At 42.8% G+C, this 20,000-nt stretch overlaps 1 protein-coding gene across 1 annotated transcript in view; it reads left to right on the forward strand.

The window, feature by feature from the left end:
- Positions 1-20,000, forward strand: part of efr3a (EFR3 homolog A) — a 99,462-nt gene that overhangs the window by 46,801 nt on the left and 32,661 nt on the right. The window contains 1 exon segment of the mRNA XM_084056353.1: positions 4,117-4,269. Coding sequence (XP_083912479.1) covers positions 4,117-4,269 — 153 coding nt within the window.

Genomic DNA, 20,000 nt, shown 5'->3' on the forward strand with positions numbered 1-20,000 from the left:
CCTCTCTCTCTCCCTTTCTCGTCTCCCGTTCTCCTCTCTCTCTCTCTCTCTCTCTCTCTCTCTCTCTCTCTCTCTCTCTCTCTCTCTCTCTCTCTCTCTCTCTCTCTCTCTCTCTCTCTCTCTCTCTCTCTCTCTCTCTCTCTCTCTCTCTCTCTCTCTCTCTCTCTCTCTCTCTCTCTCTCTCTCTCTCTCTCTCTCTCTCTCTCCCTCTCTCTCTCTCTCTCTCTCTCTGGTTTCCATGTGAACAAAAATCTATTTTTAGAATCTTTTCTTCTTCTTTGCACTACTATTTTTTTGTGTTCTTGTGTTCAGTCTTTTGCCTACTTCCCCTCACATCCTGCCTGAAGGAGGTGAGGTGAAGAAAAAAACTTTGATTATCGTTTTGCTCTCCCCAAAATGGGTGAAATTCCCGCCTTACATGCTTCACGTGTGGAGATGGATACACTGTGGGGGGATACTATTACATATTAAGCTTACTATTTGGTCTTGTCTTATATTGTTGTTTCAATTTCTGACATAATGCATTTTAGTTTTTTTTACCATTTAGTCAACTAGTCAATTTAGTTGTTATACCAGTTAATTCCTACACTTCCAACACTGCTGACAGGTGCCGTCCCAGCTTGTAGGAATGCGTGGAGTGACAAATATCACCGGCACAAGTAGGCGGTGTAGTGTGGCAACCTGATCTCACAGAACACGGTGAAATAGCAGGGATTGGCAATTCCGTAAATAGACGACTAGAAAACGACCGTGCATAGGAGCCGCGAATCCCACGGTGAAATAACATGGTTGCAACCCGGAAGCAGAGCAGTCCCCACAACCATGATTTACGATTCTGGGCCTATCGGTACATAACTTTGACGGCGCTGAGTTGGGCTCGAGCGAACGTCGCACGCTCGGGACGGCAACTTGCTCGCTTTAGCTCGCTCGGTGGTCCTTCTTGTGGCTCCAGTTCGCTTGAGACTGCGCGCCTCTGACACTGTCCAAAACGTAACAAAGTCAATGGTGGGAATTCGCGGCTCCTATCCACGGCTTTTCGGGTTTTCTAGTCGCCTACGTACGAATGTCAATACGTGCTATTTAACCGTGTTGTAGGAGAGCGGGTTTAAGAAAAAAAGGACTTCGGCACTCCCATGTGTTGTGGCCAAGTTTTTTGTCAGAAAGCCTTGAGGGGAAGCTTCTCCCTGCTACATCGCTGCACTGATGTCACTAATTAACTAATTAGTGTCCTCCTTGAAGCTGTGTTAATTGTTTAAAAACAGCCGGTGTTGTTTTGTTAGGTCACACGATTGATTGGACAGCGCTGCTGGAAGCGACATGTCCCATTCATTCAATCCGTGCGCGCGCGCACGTGTGTGTGTGTGTGTGTGTGTGTGTGTGTGTGTGTGTGTGTGTGTGTGTGTGAGCCCTGAGAGACTGGTGAACAATGTATGGGGTTTAAGCAGTGGTGTAAAGTAACTAAGTAAATTTACTCAAAGAATGTACTTAACTCATTGAGTGCCAAATCGTGTTTCACGTGTTTTACCGCTATGGTGCAACGTGCCAATCACGTGTTTCACGTGTTTTTGAAAAAAATAGTACACAAAAAAAAGAAGCCAAGATACCATTATCTGAAGATTTGCAGCTCCATCCACTCCTTGTTTAACTTATAACTGAAAAAGGCTGTATCTCGCCTTCCTAAGCACTTTTTTTTTTACGTAAAAAAAAAGAAGGAAAAATAAATCGCACTGGCCAGACACAGCCAGAAATAATTCTGGCACTCAGTGATTTGAGGTACTTTTACTTTACTGGAGTATGTCCAGTTTTCAGTACTTTTACTTCTACTCCACTACATCTCAGAGGCAAATATTGTACTTTTACTCCACTACAATTATTTGAAAACTGTAGTTGCTAGTTACTTTGTAGATTTTTATTATTATTAAAACATTATAAACCACTTCAATCCTATATACATTTCTTGTAGATCTGCTATTTTCAAAAGAGTTTTATACATTACAAAACGTGTGAAATGGGACATTCCGCGTAATGAATACTTTTACTTTTGGTACTTTAAGTACCTTTTGATACCAATACTTTTGTACTTTTACTCAAGTAAATTTTGAATTACAGGCCTTTGCTTGTAACAGAGGATATCTACATTGCATTATTGGTACTTTTACTTAAGTAAAACATGTGAGTATTTCTTCCACCTCTGGGTTTAACTCCCTGAGTGCCAGGATTGCCAGAATTATTTCAGAATTGATTCTGAAAAGTGCCAGAGTTTTTTTCACAGAAAACAAAAAGTGCTTAGGAAGCGAGATACAGCCTTTTTCAGTTCTAAGTTAAACAAGGAGTGGATGGAGCTGCACTTCTTCAGATGATGATATCTTGGGTTCTGAACATGTTTTTCAAAAAAAAAATATATATATATATTTTTTTTTTTTTTTTTTTAACTTTTTTTTCAAAAACACGTCAAACACATTAACACATCCACCGCCAAGGGCTAATCTCATAATCTACTCACCAGTGCCAAGGTTTTATTGTTGTTTTTAGTTTTTTTCAAGTCGCCATAGGCCCCGTTAAAATCCTTTAGAATGCGCGATGGACTGTTTGTAAACAACGTGCACATGTCCCTGCGTCTATTAGTCCAGACCACGTGTCAAACGGAGCCGCCATGTTTGAGTTCTGACCGTTTATGTTAACATGGGAAATGCGAGGAGGAAAAAACTACACAGGTTTTACAAGGCTTTTAGTGTGCTACTTAGAATGGAGGCCGACGGGAAACAAAAAATGGGATCGCACTTCCGGTCGACTTCCGGTGGTGTTACACTGAAAATGGTCCCCCTAGAAAATTGAAAAACATTTTTTTTTTCGAAAAATTCAGTGTAACGATAGTTCATGTAGACACGGAAGGCAGAATGTTTATTTACTTCATTCATACTCCCCGGACCCCCCCCCATTCGCTATCAAGCTATTCAGTTGTACTCCTTTAAGTCATACGTTCAACCTCTTGTCATTCTCATTCGCTACAAGCTAACTCACTCACGCCCCCATATACCCACAGTGCAACTCTGGTGGTCCATTTAAGCAGCCCCAGTTCTCTGTTCATTCTACGTGCTTAGCTGTCAGTGCCGGTTGTTCAGCTGTCAGTGTCAAAACTCCTCCACCTCCCCGGCCTCCTCCCTGGCATCTGATGTTGGCAGGATAGTTCTGTAGATGGCGTCGTACTATGGTGATGGTTGTACATTAAGGGTTTAATGTTGGTCATGTTATAACTGTTGTGTAATAACTGTTGTGTTTATAACTGTTGTGTTATAACTGTTGTGTGATGTTATAATTGTATTACGCTCTGCTCAGGGGGTTTGTGATTGAAGATCTGTGTCATTTTGCACAGGGAATCTTCTTATATCACATGAGCAGAGTCACACCGCCAAACTTGATTGCAATATCATTGCATATATGGTAACGGTTATATGTTAAATAAATGGTAAATGGTTCATTACGGTCTGGTTATTTCTGAGCTGAAGTGTCTAAATGAAAAAGGAAAAAGCACCCGGACCGTAGCACTACGGTCTCGGCGCTTAACAGTTGGATTTAACGGACCGTAGGACTACGTTCTTGGCGGTTGATGTGTTAATGGCACCCAGCGCCATAGCGGTAAAAACATGTGAAACACGTTAATGGCACTCAGTGAGTTAAGTGTGGACACATTCACCGCCATTGACGGATATGTCCGTCATTTCTTTTATTTATCTTTTTGAAAAACGTCCAGAACCCAAGATAACGTGATCCGAAGATTTACTGCTCCAGTTCACTTCCTGGTTGACTTTAAAATCCTGTATCTCGGCTCCTGTGTTTTACTATGTATTTTTGGCCAAACATGCTATGTTCAAATGGGTACAACAAGAGAACTGGAGGTCACGATGACATTTTTTTTCCTCCACTTAAGCACAGTGAAACCCTCCGTGATTAGCAACCATCAGGGGATCGATCATACTGGAGATAAATATTCTGTGGTTCCTTGAAAAATGATTCAGAAGGTTTTAAAATGCTGGCAGAAGCCACCTGCCAATAGTAGAAAGCCCCTGGCAGTGAATGTGTTCATACAAATGATTTTCTCTCTCTTCCTCCCTGCAGGGCGGGCCACCCCAGCACCCCTCCAGGTTCGGGCGGTGTGGAGGGGGTAGAGGGGGAGGAGAACCCGGCGGCGCTGGCGGAGAGCTGCTTCAGAGAGCTGCTGGGGCGCGCCGCCTACGGCAACATGAACAACGCCGTCAGGCCCGTGCTGGTGTGAGTTACATGCACACACACACACGCACGCACGCACGCACGCACGCACGCACGCACGCACGCACGCACGCACGCACGCACGCACGCACGCACGCACGCACGCACACACACACACACACACACACACACACACACACACACACACACACACACACACACACACACACACACAGTAAATGGCATTCTTTTATACGTGCCATTTTTAACCATTTAAGCCTAAAGCCGAAAAACAGCAGATCTAGTGTGAGTTTGTAGACCCGCTATTTTCCGTTACTCAACACACACGTGCAACAAAGTATGAATAAGGCATGACTCTATCTCTAATCCCTAAACCTACATTTTAAATGTCAAATCCAGCCTAACCACAACCTGACTGTTAATTTATCACATTTCACTGTACTTGTGGGGAACGTTTGGTCCTCACAAGTATAGTAATACTTGTTTGCACTTTGTAACTTTGTTTTGAAAAGTTTATGGAAAAAGGAATAGGATATGCACATCCTCACTGTTTCTTTAAACACGGTGCCTGACCCAAAAACAAATCAACACATTCATCAAGAACTTTAAGGCCTGCATGGATGAAACGTTGTTGTTTGGTTAAAATAATAAAGACAAGACGGGAGAGCATCCTACCGTGTGCCGACATTTCATTTTTCTTCACTTATAAATACATTTTAGGTTATCATTATTATTATGCTACACCACTGGCTTTCAATGTCGGGTCCGGGGACCACCAGGTGGTCCAAATGGACCCTTATGGGTCTGTAACTCTGAGAGTGTACAACCTCTGAGCTCTCTGAGTTAAATGAACACCGAGAACACTTTTTACAGTGTAGATTGGGGTACCAGAGGGAAAATAAGTGGTATAACATGCATATCAAACTGGGAGTCTTTAAAATGAAAAAGGTTGAGAACCACTGCTCTAGACGGCTGGCCGCATTGGTGCTAAAAACAAATAAAGGGAAAACAAAGAAAGAAACAAGTATGATTGTCCCCTCCCACTCGTAGGTGGTGTTGTTGATGTTGTTGTTGTTATGATGGAAGTCAAAGGGACTCTGGTTTGGCTGAAACCTTGTCATAGCTCACCGTTTCCCAAACAGTGGCTCGGGATGTGTGGGTCGCGGGCCCATTTTTGTGGGTCGCGAGTGAATTTCCCCTTTATTTTCTCTCCATTTCCTACATTTTGTTTTAATTGAAAAAAAAAGAAAGAAAAATGAGTAGTGAAAATAGCTGATCTGCTATTTGCATTAGTTGGGTCTCGAGCTAAAAAGAAATGGGAACAACTCTCATAGATGACTGTTTTATTTGTTTTATTTATATTTTTTTAGTGGTCATAATTTAATAACTGTATTATAACGTCTACCAACGTCACCTGGGTGGTAATCCCAATGAATATTATCTTAGCTTAAGCCTGTGTGCAGACTCTATTCCTCCTTTTTAGCGGCGCTATAGAGCGGATATTAGCCCTCTATACCTGGCTTTTGCGTCAACGTTCTGATTGGTCAGGCTCGCCAAGGTTCTGATTGGTCAGGTCCGTCAACGTTCTGATTGGTCAGGCACGCCAAGGTTCTGATTGGTCAGGTCCGTCAACGTTCTGATTGGTCAGGTCCGTCAACGTTCTGATTGGTCACTATTCATGACATCACTATGTTACTATTCATGACATCACTGTGATGTCATGAATATAGAATTAGATGAGTATCTATGACAAAATATATCAAAGGCGCCGCTACCTTCACACAGGTGTGATTTTTATATCTGTGTCTGCCCAGCACCTGCCATTTTAATCTTCATTTACTTTCTTTGCAGTTTTGTAGTTTCGTTTAGTCATGGCTGCCAGTTCCCACCTGATGATGGTGGAAGAGTGACATGTGGAAGGGTAACCTGAAGGCGGGGTGTCTCTGGTGTTAACTGAAGACCAGACCATTGTGGTGGTGTCCAACTTGTAGATGTCATTATTGCATCTTGTCCACTCATTGTATCCTCCAAATATAAACATGACCTTGCCCAAGACACAGGCTGAGTGGCCCTCCCTCCCCCCTGGAGCAGTCCCATGAATCTCGGTCCTTAACGATCTGTGGACATGGACATCAAATGTGCAAAGTGTGTTGCAGTACCACTGTCTGTTGTATTTACGCCCTCCCCAGATGTATATTATATCTTCTATCAGCACAGCTGTTGGGCCAGTGCGGCTGCACATGGACATGCACACGTTTACCTCTGGGACGTGTTCCTTTCCAGTTGTCACGGAGGCCAACTCTTTCCAGCGCGTGGCCGTGTTGAAGACGTGCACACCAGTAGGATTCAGGATGTACGCGTGGGACTCCTCTGCCTTCTGTCCCGTTACCAGAGTGTAGTGATGGGCCATCTTTGATCTCTGTTTGAACCTCCAGCGTAATATGTTTACACACCAGCAGAACAGTGGATGCCTTTGAGTGACGGAGTCCTTCTTTGCAAAATAATGCACTACTGTTATGAGCGTGTCCACTTATATAACTACAGACGTCATGTAAAGTCTGACCAATCCGCTAAGCTGCGGTGTCTGTTTATATCCCTAATATGGCAAATCGATCGCCGAGGCAAACCAGGGTATTATACAGCTGGGTTCTGAACCTGTGGGCCCAAGGAGGATATTGCAAGTGGGCCCCCAAATATTTGTCAAGAAAAGATGGTAAGATTGTTAAAGAAGTGGTGAATTCTTTTTTTTTTAAGTTTGTATTTAGCTGTGCATATCCGTGGTGATAATATGGACATGCCTAACAATAGATGCAATTTTAGTTTACATACATTTGTGTGTATTGTTATATCAAAAGTGCATAAAAGTCCAATCTTAATTACTACCTGTCAAACGAAAACGTACTGTGTGATGACATAGATAGACCCTTATGAATAAAGGTGAATGTTGATGTCATTCACCTGTGTGATTCCCATATCTGCACGTTCCTCCAAACACACCTGATTTTAATTACAGGGCTACTCCGTGTGGAATCTCTTTCAAGTTGACATCCAGACAGTGTATTGCTCATTTTAAACTTAATCAGCACACTACAATATGTTTCTGAAAACATGTTAGGTTAGAAATAAGCAACGTAATAATGCAGTGAGTGAGACTTTTGTACTTTTACTCAAGTACATTTAGAATTCTGGACTTTTACTTGTAACAGTGTACTTCTACATTGCAGTATTGATACTTTTACTTAAGTAAAACATTTGAGTACTTTTTCCACCACTGCACCAACACACACACACACACACACACACACACACACACACACACACACACACACACACACACACACACACACACACACACACACACACACACACACACACACACAGTCCTTTGACCCACCGTGCGTATCTCCAGTCCATTGGCTGCTCGTCTTGTCTCCTTCAACAGTTATAACGGCCTCCTGGGGGGCGGAGTTACCTCTTGTCTTAATTGGATGAGTTCGTTACAACCTCTCAGCCCGTCGTTTTCCAATTACGTCTTCAGACTGCTTGAAACATCATCACGACCTGTGCCGGAAAGTACCTACGTAGATATACTTTGTCATTTTAAGACCAGTGGTTCTTAACCTGACACGTTGTGAGCTTGTAGAGTGGCTATAGGCTCTATTCACAGCAGCCATATTATGAAGACATTCACAGGTGTTACCAATGATACTAATGAAGGCTCTGTTCCATTCTGGTCAAACAGAGTCAGGGTGCTGATATTGTATCATGTTGGCTCACTGGAAACCTTCCAAATGGCCCCTTACAGGTGTGTAACTCTAAGAGTGTACAAATGTGTACACTCTCAGAGTTATGGGGGTCAGAATGGAATGGAACAGAGCCTTCATTAGTGTCATTTGTAACACCTGTGAAGGAAGTGATAATATGGCTGCTGTGAATAGAGCCTATTGTAATAGTGTTGAAGTGGTTAGTTCATTTTTTTTTGTTGGTAATTTTGGGTCCAAAAAGTCCCTTCCTAGAAATCTAGTGGAGTCAAAAATACAATATAGTTCTATTCAAATTGTGTAAATAAGTACTCCTAACCCTCACAATGTCTATCTCCCCTGTTCTACCTCGCAAGTAGAGCGAGCAGACACACACACACACACACACACACACACACACACACACACACACACACACACACACACACACACACACACACACACACACACACACACACACACACACACACACACACACACACTGCACTTGACCGTCTCCTCCTGTTGATTTGCCCTGAAGTAGATGATGTCTTGGTACCATGCACCACCTACTGGCCAGTCAGAGTACTGCAGTACTGACTCATGTATGTCATAATCTCTCAAGATATGGTTCAAAAGTTGTCATTGTTGTTGTTTGTTTTGTTGTCTCCGCCAGGCCGAAAGGCATGGCGAGAGAGTATGTTTTACCCCCTGTCCGTCCGTCCGTCCGTGTGTGTGTGTGTGTGTCATTCTGTCTTGTCTGTGTACAGCTAATCTCTGGCACCGTTGGCTTGATCGCAGCGAAACTGTGCACACACGCTCCCTGGGTGCCAAAGCCGAACCTCTGCTCCAAATTTTTCACATGGGCCTTTTATAGCGCCACCAGGAGGCCGATTTGTGCAAAACACATTTTTGAACAGTACTCCTACAAATTTTGGCCAAAAATCCCCCAAATCGGTACACAGTATTTCTATAGTCATTAAAAGAAACGGTTCATTTCAGATTTTTCATATTCCATCTTGATTGGCAAAAATTGTCTTTCAAAGTTTGCAGGAGTACTCTGTTTCGAACAAAATGCCTCAAATCATGAACACAGCATGCAATTTCCCTGAGATTTTGCACACACATTCCCATTAGGCCGAGGAAGAAATGCCATTTGAAAATGTTCAAATCTGCCTCATGGTGGCGCTGTGACAGGCCGATTCGTGTTTTTACCTATAACTGCACCGATCAGTGTAAAACTTTGTATGCACACTCTCTAGTTTTTTTTCGGTATGGGTTTTGTGTAGATTGTGTTTGTCATAATGGTTAGCACACTTTGAGACACTGGTGGATGAAATACCTTTTTTCTTAAGTAAAAGTAGAAATACCACAATACAGACATTCTATGTTACAAGTAAAAGGCTTGAATTCAACATTTTACTTGAGTACAAAAGTACGGAAGTCATTTTGGATGGCTCATTTCACTTTGTGAGCTTGTAGATCTGCTGTTTTAAAAAAAAAGCTCCAGTATAAAATGGGACTTAATTGGTTTATTCATCTTTTGTAATAATAATCTAAATCTAGAGCATCAGGTATCAACACATGGAAGTAAAGCAAAAGTTCCTCCAAATTGTACTCAAGTGACTTGAGGTCATGTGATGATGAAGGATCACATAAACTGTCTGTCTTCTCCCACTGTCTCCCTATCAGCTTTCCAGCTGTCTGTTTCTCCTGCACTGTCTCTCTCTCTCTGCTTGCCTACTGTCTGTCTTCCACATGATGTCTACCTGTCAGCTTTCCTGCTCTCAGCCTCTCCTACAGACAGCATTAGCACAGACACAACTATTATTCCAATAGTCGACTAATCAGTCAAGGGGTGTCTGAGTCGACTGCCGATCTTTTCTTTTGTTTCTTTTCAACTGAGTTGTTATATTAATTAACTAATAGTTTGCCAAAAATAGGATATACATCATGATTTATTGGGGGAAACCAAGCAAGTACATGTTAAAGGGAGACACCCTCTCAGCTTCCCTACTGTCTGTCTCTCCTAGACTGTATCCCTCCCAGCTTTCCTACTGTCTGTCTCTCCTACACTGTCTCCCTCTCAGCTTCCCTACTGTCTGTCTCTCCTACACTGTCTCCCTCTCAGCTTTCCTACTGTCTGTCTCTCCCAACACTTTCTCCCTCTCAGCTTCACTTGTCTGTCCTCAAGATTGCTTACTTACTTATGCTAACTTCATGCACCTCCGTGTGTGTGTGTGTGTGTGTGTGTGTGTGTGTGTGTGTGTGTGTGTGTGTGTGTGTGTGTGTGTCTGTGTGTGTGTGTGTGTGTGTGTGTGTGTGTGTGTGTGTGTGTGCGTGAGTGCGTGCGTGCGTGCGTGCGTGCGTGCGTGCGTGCGTGCGTGCGAACCACTGGACACTGCCAGTAGGCCAGGTCAATGGAGGTCTCGGAGTGGGCTGTATCTTTGCCCAAATATGGAGATGACTGACATCACAGCAGCGACGTCCTAATTAGACATCAAACCATTGCTCTGGTCAGCCTTTATAATGTGATGCAGCATGCTTAGACATCACGCCATTGTGACGAGAGAGAGCCGAAGAAAGCGGGATAGCGAAGAGAGACAGAGACGGCAGAATAGTAAAGAGAGACAGACACACGCACAGACAGACTCACAGACAGCCAGATGTCGCAATGGATGGTGACACCTGCTGGATCTTTGGCACCCAGTCATGCAGTAGCAGTGGGACTAAAGGTGTATTGCTTTGGAGAGTCCGACATGAACATGAAGGGTCAGATTGCTGTGCGCGTCTTCAACACAGTGACTTGGCGCTGGGTGAAGTTGCCTCCTGTGACAAACGGAAGAGGAGAACTTGAGGGTCCCTCCGATAGTTGGGGACACAGAGCTGTGCCGATAGAAAACAATACCTACATCTGGGGAGGATGTAAGTACACGGTGACAACAAGTGGAAGAGGAGAACGTTGCCTTGTTGTCCCCTCTGTGCTTAACGCCCACACAGCTGTGCTGATAGAAGATATCATCTACTTCTGGGGTTCGGTCAACACATGGGAGTACTGCTTTGACGTCGACACCCACACATGGTTGAAGCTAAGGTTTTCTGGTACTGCTCCAAAGGGCTGGGCGGATCACTCAGCCTGTGTCTTGGGGACGGTCATGTATGTCTATGGAGGAGGAATGACCATCTACAAGTTGGACACCACCACGATGGCCTGGTCTTTGATTAACACCAGAGGTGTTCGCCACTCTGCCACCTCTGGTGGCCACTCTGCCACCATCATCGGGATGAGGATGTTTGTAATTGGGGGAAAGTGGCCCCCAAACAACAACATCAGTGTGTTTGATACAGAGACCAACCGCTGGCTGAGCATACGGTCCACACAGCTCCTTCCAGAAGCACTCGCTTCTCATTCAGCCTTTGCTTACAATGGAGAGCTGTACATAATTGAAAACAGCGACACATATGTCCGCAGCCCTAATGTCATAAGTGTTTGGAAATTGAATCCAGGGACCTTCTCCTGGACGAGGGTTAACCCCAAGGGGACACGCCCTCGTAGGGTTAATAAGCATGACTGTTGCGTGGTGGGAGATCGTATCATCTGCTTTGTCGATTGGCAAACGCACATCTTAGACTTAAGTGTCAGTATGAAGACCTTATGCAAGCTGGCAGTTATACAGTATGGTCTGGAGCAGTCTGGACTCCCACACAACATCAGGTGGGAACTGGCAGCCACGACTGGAAAAAAACATTCATAGCCAGTGAGCTAATAATACTATTAGAATATATTTGGTGCGTGTGTGCGTGCGTGCGTGTGTGTGTGTGTCAAAAGTGTGTGTTGTGACAAATGCACATTATATTTATTATATTTATCTGCTTGATCTATGGATGTTATTGTATCTGATTGATATGTAACATGTTGACATTTCCTATGGGTGATTGGAACATTGGAGCCACCCGACTTTACAAATAGAGGTGTGGCACGGGGGGAGGGGGAATCGAACAAACAACCTGTGTACCAGAGGGAACGGGTGGGAAAGCGGAGATCTCCGAGGCGCCAGTTTATGCCGTTTACCGAACAAAGTTTAAACGGGGTAGTAAACTGCTGCCTACAACCAACGAACCTTCGAGCCCAGCGGACTCGCGGAGGAGAGGACCTACCGTTGCTGCCGTGGAACTCGAGCGCTGTGGCGTTGTGTCTACGAGACGCTGGTAGGTGTTGCAGTCGGGAGGAGCCGAGGCCGGTGAGACAATACCAAGCAGCCAGTTCTAAGTGGATTACAAATTATAGGGGTCCCCCGAACTTTAGTTATTATTCGGGCGGAAGAGACTTTTCATTTCATTTGGATTAAGGAACTGTGCGTTCGCGGAAGCGTGACAAGAAGAGGACGATCCCGGGGACTATTTATTATTTGAATAGCCGGCTTCTAACCACCGTGCGCATGCGTGTCTGTTTACTGTTTATATTTGAATTGCGATCTGCGGGGTTACAAAGGACAGTGGGCTTTGTTTGGGTTGGGGGGGGGCATGTGACATAATTGTTGTGCATTGATTTGTTTGTTCATTTCTTTTATCTGTTAGGGAAAGAGACATGGCCAGTAGTTAAAAACCAAGAGGTGTGTTATTATTTACCATTTTTGTGCCTTGAATAAATTCACTTAAGCTAAAATCCTGCCGATCCCGTTGTTTTCCTTTTTAGTTAATAGTTAACCTTTCAGAGCAAAAGGTTACAGTGTCTATTTTTTTTAACCATTGACCTTTTCAGTGTCAGACTCAAAAAGGTACTTACACACTTACAAAAGTCCAGGTTGTGCTTTACCATCATGATTGGCCCAACAGTGATGCGGGCAGGAACGGGCCTCTTGTGCCAAGGTCGGCAAGCATCGTTGGCGTGCCAATAATGATGATGAAGCACACCCTTGAGTGTGAAATTGTGATGATACAAGCGCTATCATCAATATAAAACAATGTATTCACATTGTGGAACAATTTGCCCCCGAAATAACAAGTGGCATCTCTGTTATCCTCGAAATACATGGGGTCCGACACAGACCACTAGTCCCGGTTTACTCAGTTAGTCCACTCCAGACACGTTGAGATGTTTGAATCCAGTGGTGTAAAGTAACTAAGTACATTTACTCAAGTACTGTACTTAACCCTTTAAGACCGGGAACGCATCTGTGTCATTTCTTAGATTTCTTTGACATTTTTTTTTTTGTAATTGTGAAAATATGTGAACATTTTCGAATATATATATTTTTAAAGCGACATTTTATTAAATATTTAATTCCAGGGACCGCCCAGAAACAAAGATTTGAGTTACAAATGTTGCCTTTAAAAAGTATATATTCAAAGATTTGCACACATTTTCCAAGATTTTTCAAAAATAGCAGATCTACAAGTTTGTAGCGCGGAGCTGTAGTCAAAGCAATCTTAAAATGACACCGATGCGTTCCCGGTCTTAAAGGGTTAAGTACAATTTTGAGTTACTTTAATTTACCGGAGTATTTCCAATTGTCTATACTTTTACAGTACTTCTACTCCACTACATCTCGGAGGCAAATATTGTACTTTTACTCCACTACAATTATTTACTAACCCTTTGAATAACTTTAGTTACTTTAGCCCTATTATATACTAGGCTATTTGACAATAGCATATCATGAGCTTGTAGATCTTCTACTTTTGGCACTTTAAGTACATTTTGATACCAATCATTTTGTACTTTTACTCAAGTCCATTTTTAATTCCAGACTTTTACTTGTAGCAGAGTACTTTTTACTGTAGTAAAACATTAGAGTACTTTTTCCACCACTGTTTTGACCAATACCACACATAGAGAAATAACACTGGTGTCATGTCAGGGGAGGAGAGGAGAGGAGAGGAGAGGAGAGGGTTACAGGGGGAAAGGCAGATTGACGTCATATAGCGGGACAATGAGACCACCAGTGGTCTCGGTCTCTTTCTTCTCTCTCTCTCTCTCTCTCTCTCTCTCTCTCTCTCTCTCTCTCTCTCTCTCTCTCTCTCTCTCTCTCTCTCTCTCTCTCTCTCTCTCTCTAACTGGACCGAGGTTAGTATAGAGTGATGGAGTGCAAACCCTAGCACAGCGGTTCTCAAACATGTTTGTGTAAAGGACCCCCACATTGATATGTATTCTGGCTGTGGACCCCCATCTGAAAGGATTTTGTACCAGTGACCCCTGTATGAGAAGATTGTGTAAAAGTAAAATCAAAGAAAATAATATTTTTTTTCCCCCACAGTTTGTCTAGATTTGACTTTGTTCTCCTTTGTTTTCTCCCTCAAAAAATAGCAGATCTCTGAGACCTTGTAGATTTGATCAACGTATAATTGGTGCTATACTTACTCATTTAGCTGGGGACTCCCTGGAACCCCCTTCCAAGGACCCCTGCTGGTCCCTGGACCCCACTTAGAGAACCTCTGCCCTAGCTATAGGCCCTGGACTGGGCTGAACATATCTGTGCAAATAGCAGATCTACAAGCTGCACAGTGGCGTACCCACTGTAGAGGCAGAGAAGATGTCGACTCCCCTAAAAAAAACAAATAACCCGAAAATGTGTCATTGCGTGCTTAAAGGACGACTTCACCACTTTTCAACATATCTTCATATAATAGGTCCTCACTAATGCTCATGATAAAATGGTACAATTTTTTTCTAATCAGTCTGTGTCTCAGTGGAGGGCTGTAGACAGTTCAGAAACCCGTCTACCAGTGACATCATCGATGGGGAATCCAAGCTAATATAAACTGCAGGCTTTGTATTCCTGGAAAGTTGCAATGCAATAATAGATTCCATTGTTCTCGCCTTAATAAAAATCGGAATACATTTTTAAAAATCTTTTTGGAAAAATAAATCCTGCGTAACGATGATGTCACTGGTAGACGGGTTTCTGGACTGTCCACAGCCCTCCTATGAGACACAGACCAAGTAGAAGAAAATTGTATCATTTTATCACAAGCATTAGTGAGGACCTATTATATGAAGATATGTTGAAAAGTGGTGAAGTCGTCCTTTAAGGTCCTCAAAATCATGCATTTCCAACAAGCTTATGAACTGAGCAGATTGGACGTTCCGTTCCAGAGATAATGGCCAAAACATTGCCGTTTTTCGATTGAGTTGAACTTTATTTTATGGGGGTAATAGAGGGGGGGGGGGGGGGGGGGGGGATCTCGCCTGCCCTGAATGTAAATCCTGGGGACGTCACTGAAGTTGCACACAATGTGACGCGTTGTGAGCTTGTAGATTTGCTATGTGCACCGTGCAACGCCGTCTTACGAACGAACAGGTGGTGGTTGATAAAAGCTTAGAGATAGACAGTGGTGTAAAGTAACTAAGTGCATTTACTCAAGTACTGTGCTTAAGTACAATGTTGAGGTGTTTGTACTTTACTTGAGTATTTCCAATGTCCAATACTTTTACTTCTACTCCACTACATCTCAGAGGCAAATGTTGTACTTTTACTCCACTACAATTATTTGACAACTTTAGTTACTATTTACTTTGAAGATTTTGATTATTATTACAAAACATACATTAACCCCTTCAGCCCTATACACATTTCGCCCATTTGAAAATAGCCGATCTACAAGCTCACAATGCGTCGCATAGCTTGAAAAACATTGGGACATTCTGCATAATGAGTACTTTTACTTTTGGTAATACCAATACTACTAGTATACCTACAATACTTTTGTACTTTTACTCAAGTACATTTTGAATTTTGGACTTTTACTGAGTACTTTTTCCACAATGGAGATGAAGAGACAGACAGACAGACAGACAGACAGACAGACAGACAGACAAAGAGACAGTGTCTGGCTCATTTGATTCTTTGTAATATGCAAAAAGCACTTTGTACTTTTACTTTTGACAGTACAAGTGCATTTAAGTGACTATGACTCAAGTGATGTTTTTTTTATTCTTCTTTCTTAACCCATTAAGACCGGGAACAGCTGCAGCTGATTGCAACACAACGATGCAATACAGCTACACTAATTAACTCATCAAAGGCACCACTATCTTCACACTGGGTGTGATTTTTTTCAATATAGGCAACGTATAAGATAACGGTTAAAGTGGTTCAAATCTAAAATGACAGACGGATGCGTTCCCGGGCCTTAATGGGTTAAGCAGATGCTTTCAAGCACTTCATACATCAATGACTTTCAGTCATTTTGTCAGACAAATTCTCTCTCTTTTGTTTTTCCTCCCCTTCTCAGTAGTCCATGTTTTTCATTTTGTCGCTGTCAAGGTGGAAACATTGTATGTCGTCGCTATCGGGCAGAAAACCTCTTATCTCCATATTCTAACTTTTTTCGTTTTTTCGTAAAGTTATGCCCTGCGTTGCCAGATTCTGTGAGAGAAACAAGCAACCGGGTCTAGGAAAACCAGCCCAAAAGAAGCGACTATGTGCCACATGAGCACTTTAACATATACATCAGCTATTTGAAAATAGCAGATCTACAAGCTCACAACGCGCCGCGATGCGACGCGTTGTGAGCTTGTAGATCGGCTATGTTCAAATACAATTTTGCGGGGAAATTATAATAAGCAGATCTGGCAACCCTGGTTATGCCCTACTTTGTCATACTACTGTGTCACACAAAAGTATCAAAAGTCGCAAATCATCGAGCTTGAAGCTTGTTGATATGTATTTGGCCGCGGACCCCCATCTCAAAACATGTTGTTCCAGGGACCCCCCCCAGAAGCAAAGATTTGAGTTAAAAATATTCGCTTTAAAAAATATATATATTATTCAAAGATTTGCACACATTTTCACGATTTTTCCAAAATAGCAGATTTATAAGCTCATAGCGCGGCCGCGCTATGAGCTTATAAATCTGCTATTTTTGCATAGCAGATCCTCAAGCTCGAAGCGTGTAAATCTGCTACTTTTACTGTTTTTTAAAACCGTTCCTTTTTTTTTATTGTTGTTTTAAAACATTTTAAGATAACGAAAATGGCCAATCTACACTCTTGTTTGACGGAAGTAGGGAATTCATTTATAAAAAAAATGATATCATGGACATACAAGGTTTCTGCCCGACGACAACGCGCTCTGTTTTTAATATCTAGTGAAAAGGTGCAGGGTGTGTTATTAATATCGCTGTGTGTGTCATGTGTGACAGACACACAGCTTTATTACACAGCATGAAGGCCAGTGGTCCCACACGCTGTGTGTGTGTGTGTGTGTGTGTGTGTGTGTGTGTGTGTGTGTGTGTGTGTGTGCGTGTGTGTGTGTGTGAGCGCGTGCGCGTGTGTGTGTGTGTGCGCACGTGCGTGCATGTTCCTCCCACATGTACCCTGTCAGCCTCATAAGTCAGACCTCCTGTCTTGTGCCTGCTGACACCCAGCCAGAAATGACTTCATTTGAGAGATGGACGCCTTGTCTGTCTGTCTGTCAGTCTATCTTTCTGCCTGCCTGTCTGTCTGTCTGTCTGTCTGCCTGTCTGTCTGTCTGTCTGTCTGTCTGTCTATCTTTCTGCCTGCCTGCCTGTCTGTCTGTCTGTCTGTCTGCCTGCCTGTCTGTCTCACGCTGCACATAGAATATACTTTTGTTCATTTGTTTCACTCACCTCTAGTCACTACTGAACGGCTGTGTTTGCTATTATAGATACCGTACTCGCTTTAGTTTGTTCATGTACTGTAGCTGTGTGGACTATTATTGTAGGGCGGTGTGTGTGTGTGTGTGTGTGTGTGTGTGTGTGTGTGTGTGTGTGTGTGTGTGTGTGTGTGTGTGTGTGTGTGTGTGTGTGTGTGTGTGTGTGTGTGTGTGTGTGCACGTGCGTGCGTGACAGAGAACAGAGTAATGGTCTCCGCAGAGCTGCTGACAGCCTTGGAGCTTCATCACCGGTCAGGATGGCCACTCTACGTGTGCGCGCGCGTGTCTATGTGTTTGTGCGTGTGTGTGTGTGTGTGTGTGAGGGGTATGGCAGCTAAATGCCCTGCGGCTTGGCTCATACATCATCTTTATAAATGTTCTATATGTCCTGCTGACGCTAGACACTGTAATGTGTGTGTGTCAGCATGTGGGGCCCTGACTCATCCACCCACGCCCACAGCAACGCCATATTACTGTTGCCTAGAGCGTGGGTCGACCTCGGGACGGTGGACGTCACAAAAAACGTCACCCGGACTCAACGAGGCGCGCCCTTGTTCCGAACCGCACCGAACTTGGCACCAGTAGTGGAAAAAAGTATTCAAATGTTTTACTTAAAGTAATACTAGGTAACGTTTTCAGTAAAACTAAAGTTAAATTGTATATCTTTTGTGAGTGGCAAATGTTTCACAACACCCACTCCATGAATTTCACCCCCGAAAGCCTTTTATTTATGTATTTTCTATTGAACGCTGTCTAGCATGACTTTCCCTCGAAAATGACGTCACCTGGCCGGAAAATGTAAGCGGAAATGCACCAGGTTCCTGTTTGGCCAGGAACTACCGCGCCGGTTTCCTGTTTGGCCAGGAACTACCGCACTAATAACAAAAGGAAACTCACGCTGATTTTAAGAGATTGTATGATTTGAAGAACAAAAAAAAACAGAAAAAGAAAACACAGCTCACGGTAACTAATGCTCCACTGGCTAAGAGAAACGATCCACAGATCGTATAAAACAATTAAAAGAACGCTTTTTGAAACACTTCCGTTTTCCGGTGAAAACGAATGGAATTCTGGGTGATGCAGTAATAAAGAAACGGCCTGCAGTGACGGTAATGACCAGCAGAGGCTGCTAAAAGCCGTTTTTTGGGAAATCTGCACAGAACAACTTTAAGTAAACGTATCAATACTGCAATGTAGAAGTACGCTGTTACAAGAAAAAGTCCGGAATTAAAAATTGACTTTAGTAAAAGTACAAAATAATTGGTATAAAAATGTACTTAAAGTACCAACAGTAAACATACTAAAATGTTTGAAAATAGCAGATCTACAAGCTCACAACGCGTCACATCACGACGCGTTGTGAGCTTGTAGATCGGCTATTTTCAAATAGCCTAGGTATGAAATAGGGCTAAAGTGGTTAATGTATGTTTTATAATGTAATAATGTATATCTGCAAAGTAACTAGTAACTGATGTTTTCAAATATTTGTAGTGGAGTAAAAGTACAACATTTGCCTCTGAGATGTAGTGGAGTAAAAGTATAGACAATTGGAAACACTCCAGTAAAGTAAAAATTACCTCAAAATTGTACTTAAAGGGATATTTCACTTTCAATTTTTTTTTTGGTGATTGTATCGTCTACTCAGGCTTTTGTGAGCCCCGCAGACAGTTTTTAAGTTGCTTGATTCAGTATTTAGATATTAGATATTAATTTTATCAGACACGCCCCCTTCCTATACAAACCCATTGTAACTTCAAACTCCATTTTAACGATGTTAGATTCATCAAAAACACCCATCCTTGGTTCACCCGTCTCCTACCGCCCCCCTAATACGCGAGGGGGCCGTGTTTTTTCAATTACTTTTTTCATGTATTTTTAATATTCTTTTTGGAAAATGGAAAAAATAAAATACAATAAAAAAATTAAATAAAATAAATGAAAAGAAATCTCGGAAAAACACGGCCCCCTCACGCATTAGGAGGGCAGGGTGAGTAACCAGAACCAAGGAGGGGTGTTTTTGATGAATCTAACATGATTAAAATGGAGTTTGAAGTTCCAATGGGTTTGTATAGGAAGGGGGCGTGTCTGATAAAATGAAAATCAAATATCTAAATACTGAATCGAGCAACTTAAAAACGGTCTGGGGGGCTCACAAAGGTTTGAGTAGATGATAAAATCACCAAAAGTTTTTCTGAAAGTGAAATATCCCTTTAAGTACAGGACTTGAGTAAATGTTCTTAGTTACTTTACACCACTGCTTGGCACAAACACAGTTCAGGGGTCTGCGATGATGATAGTCACACCAGGGGCGCACGTTTTACAACCCAGCTTACTACGCGTGTTGCCAAGTCTGCTTATTATATTAAGCGACTTTGTGCTTGTTTTTCTCCAAAGTGGCTTCTTGGGCTACTTTTCT

Source organism: Gymnoscopelus microlampas, assembly GCF_963454915.1.
Source record: "Gymnoscopelus microlampas genome assembly, chromosome: 5".
Lineage (NCBI taxonomy): Eukaryota > Metazoa > Chordata > Actinopteri > Myctophiformes > Myctophidae > Gymnoscopelus > Gymnoscopelus microlampas.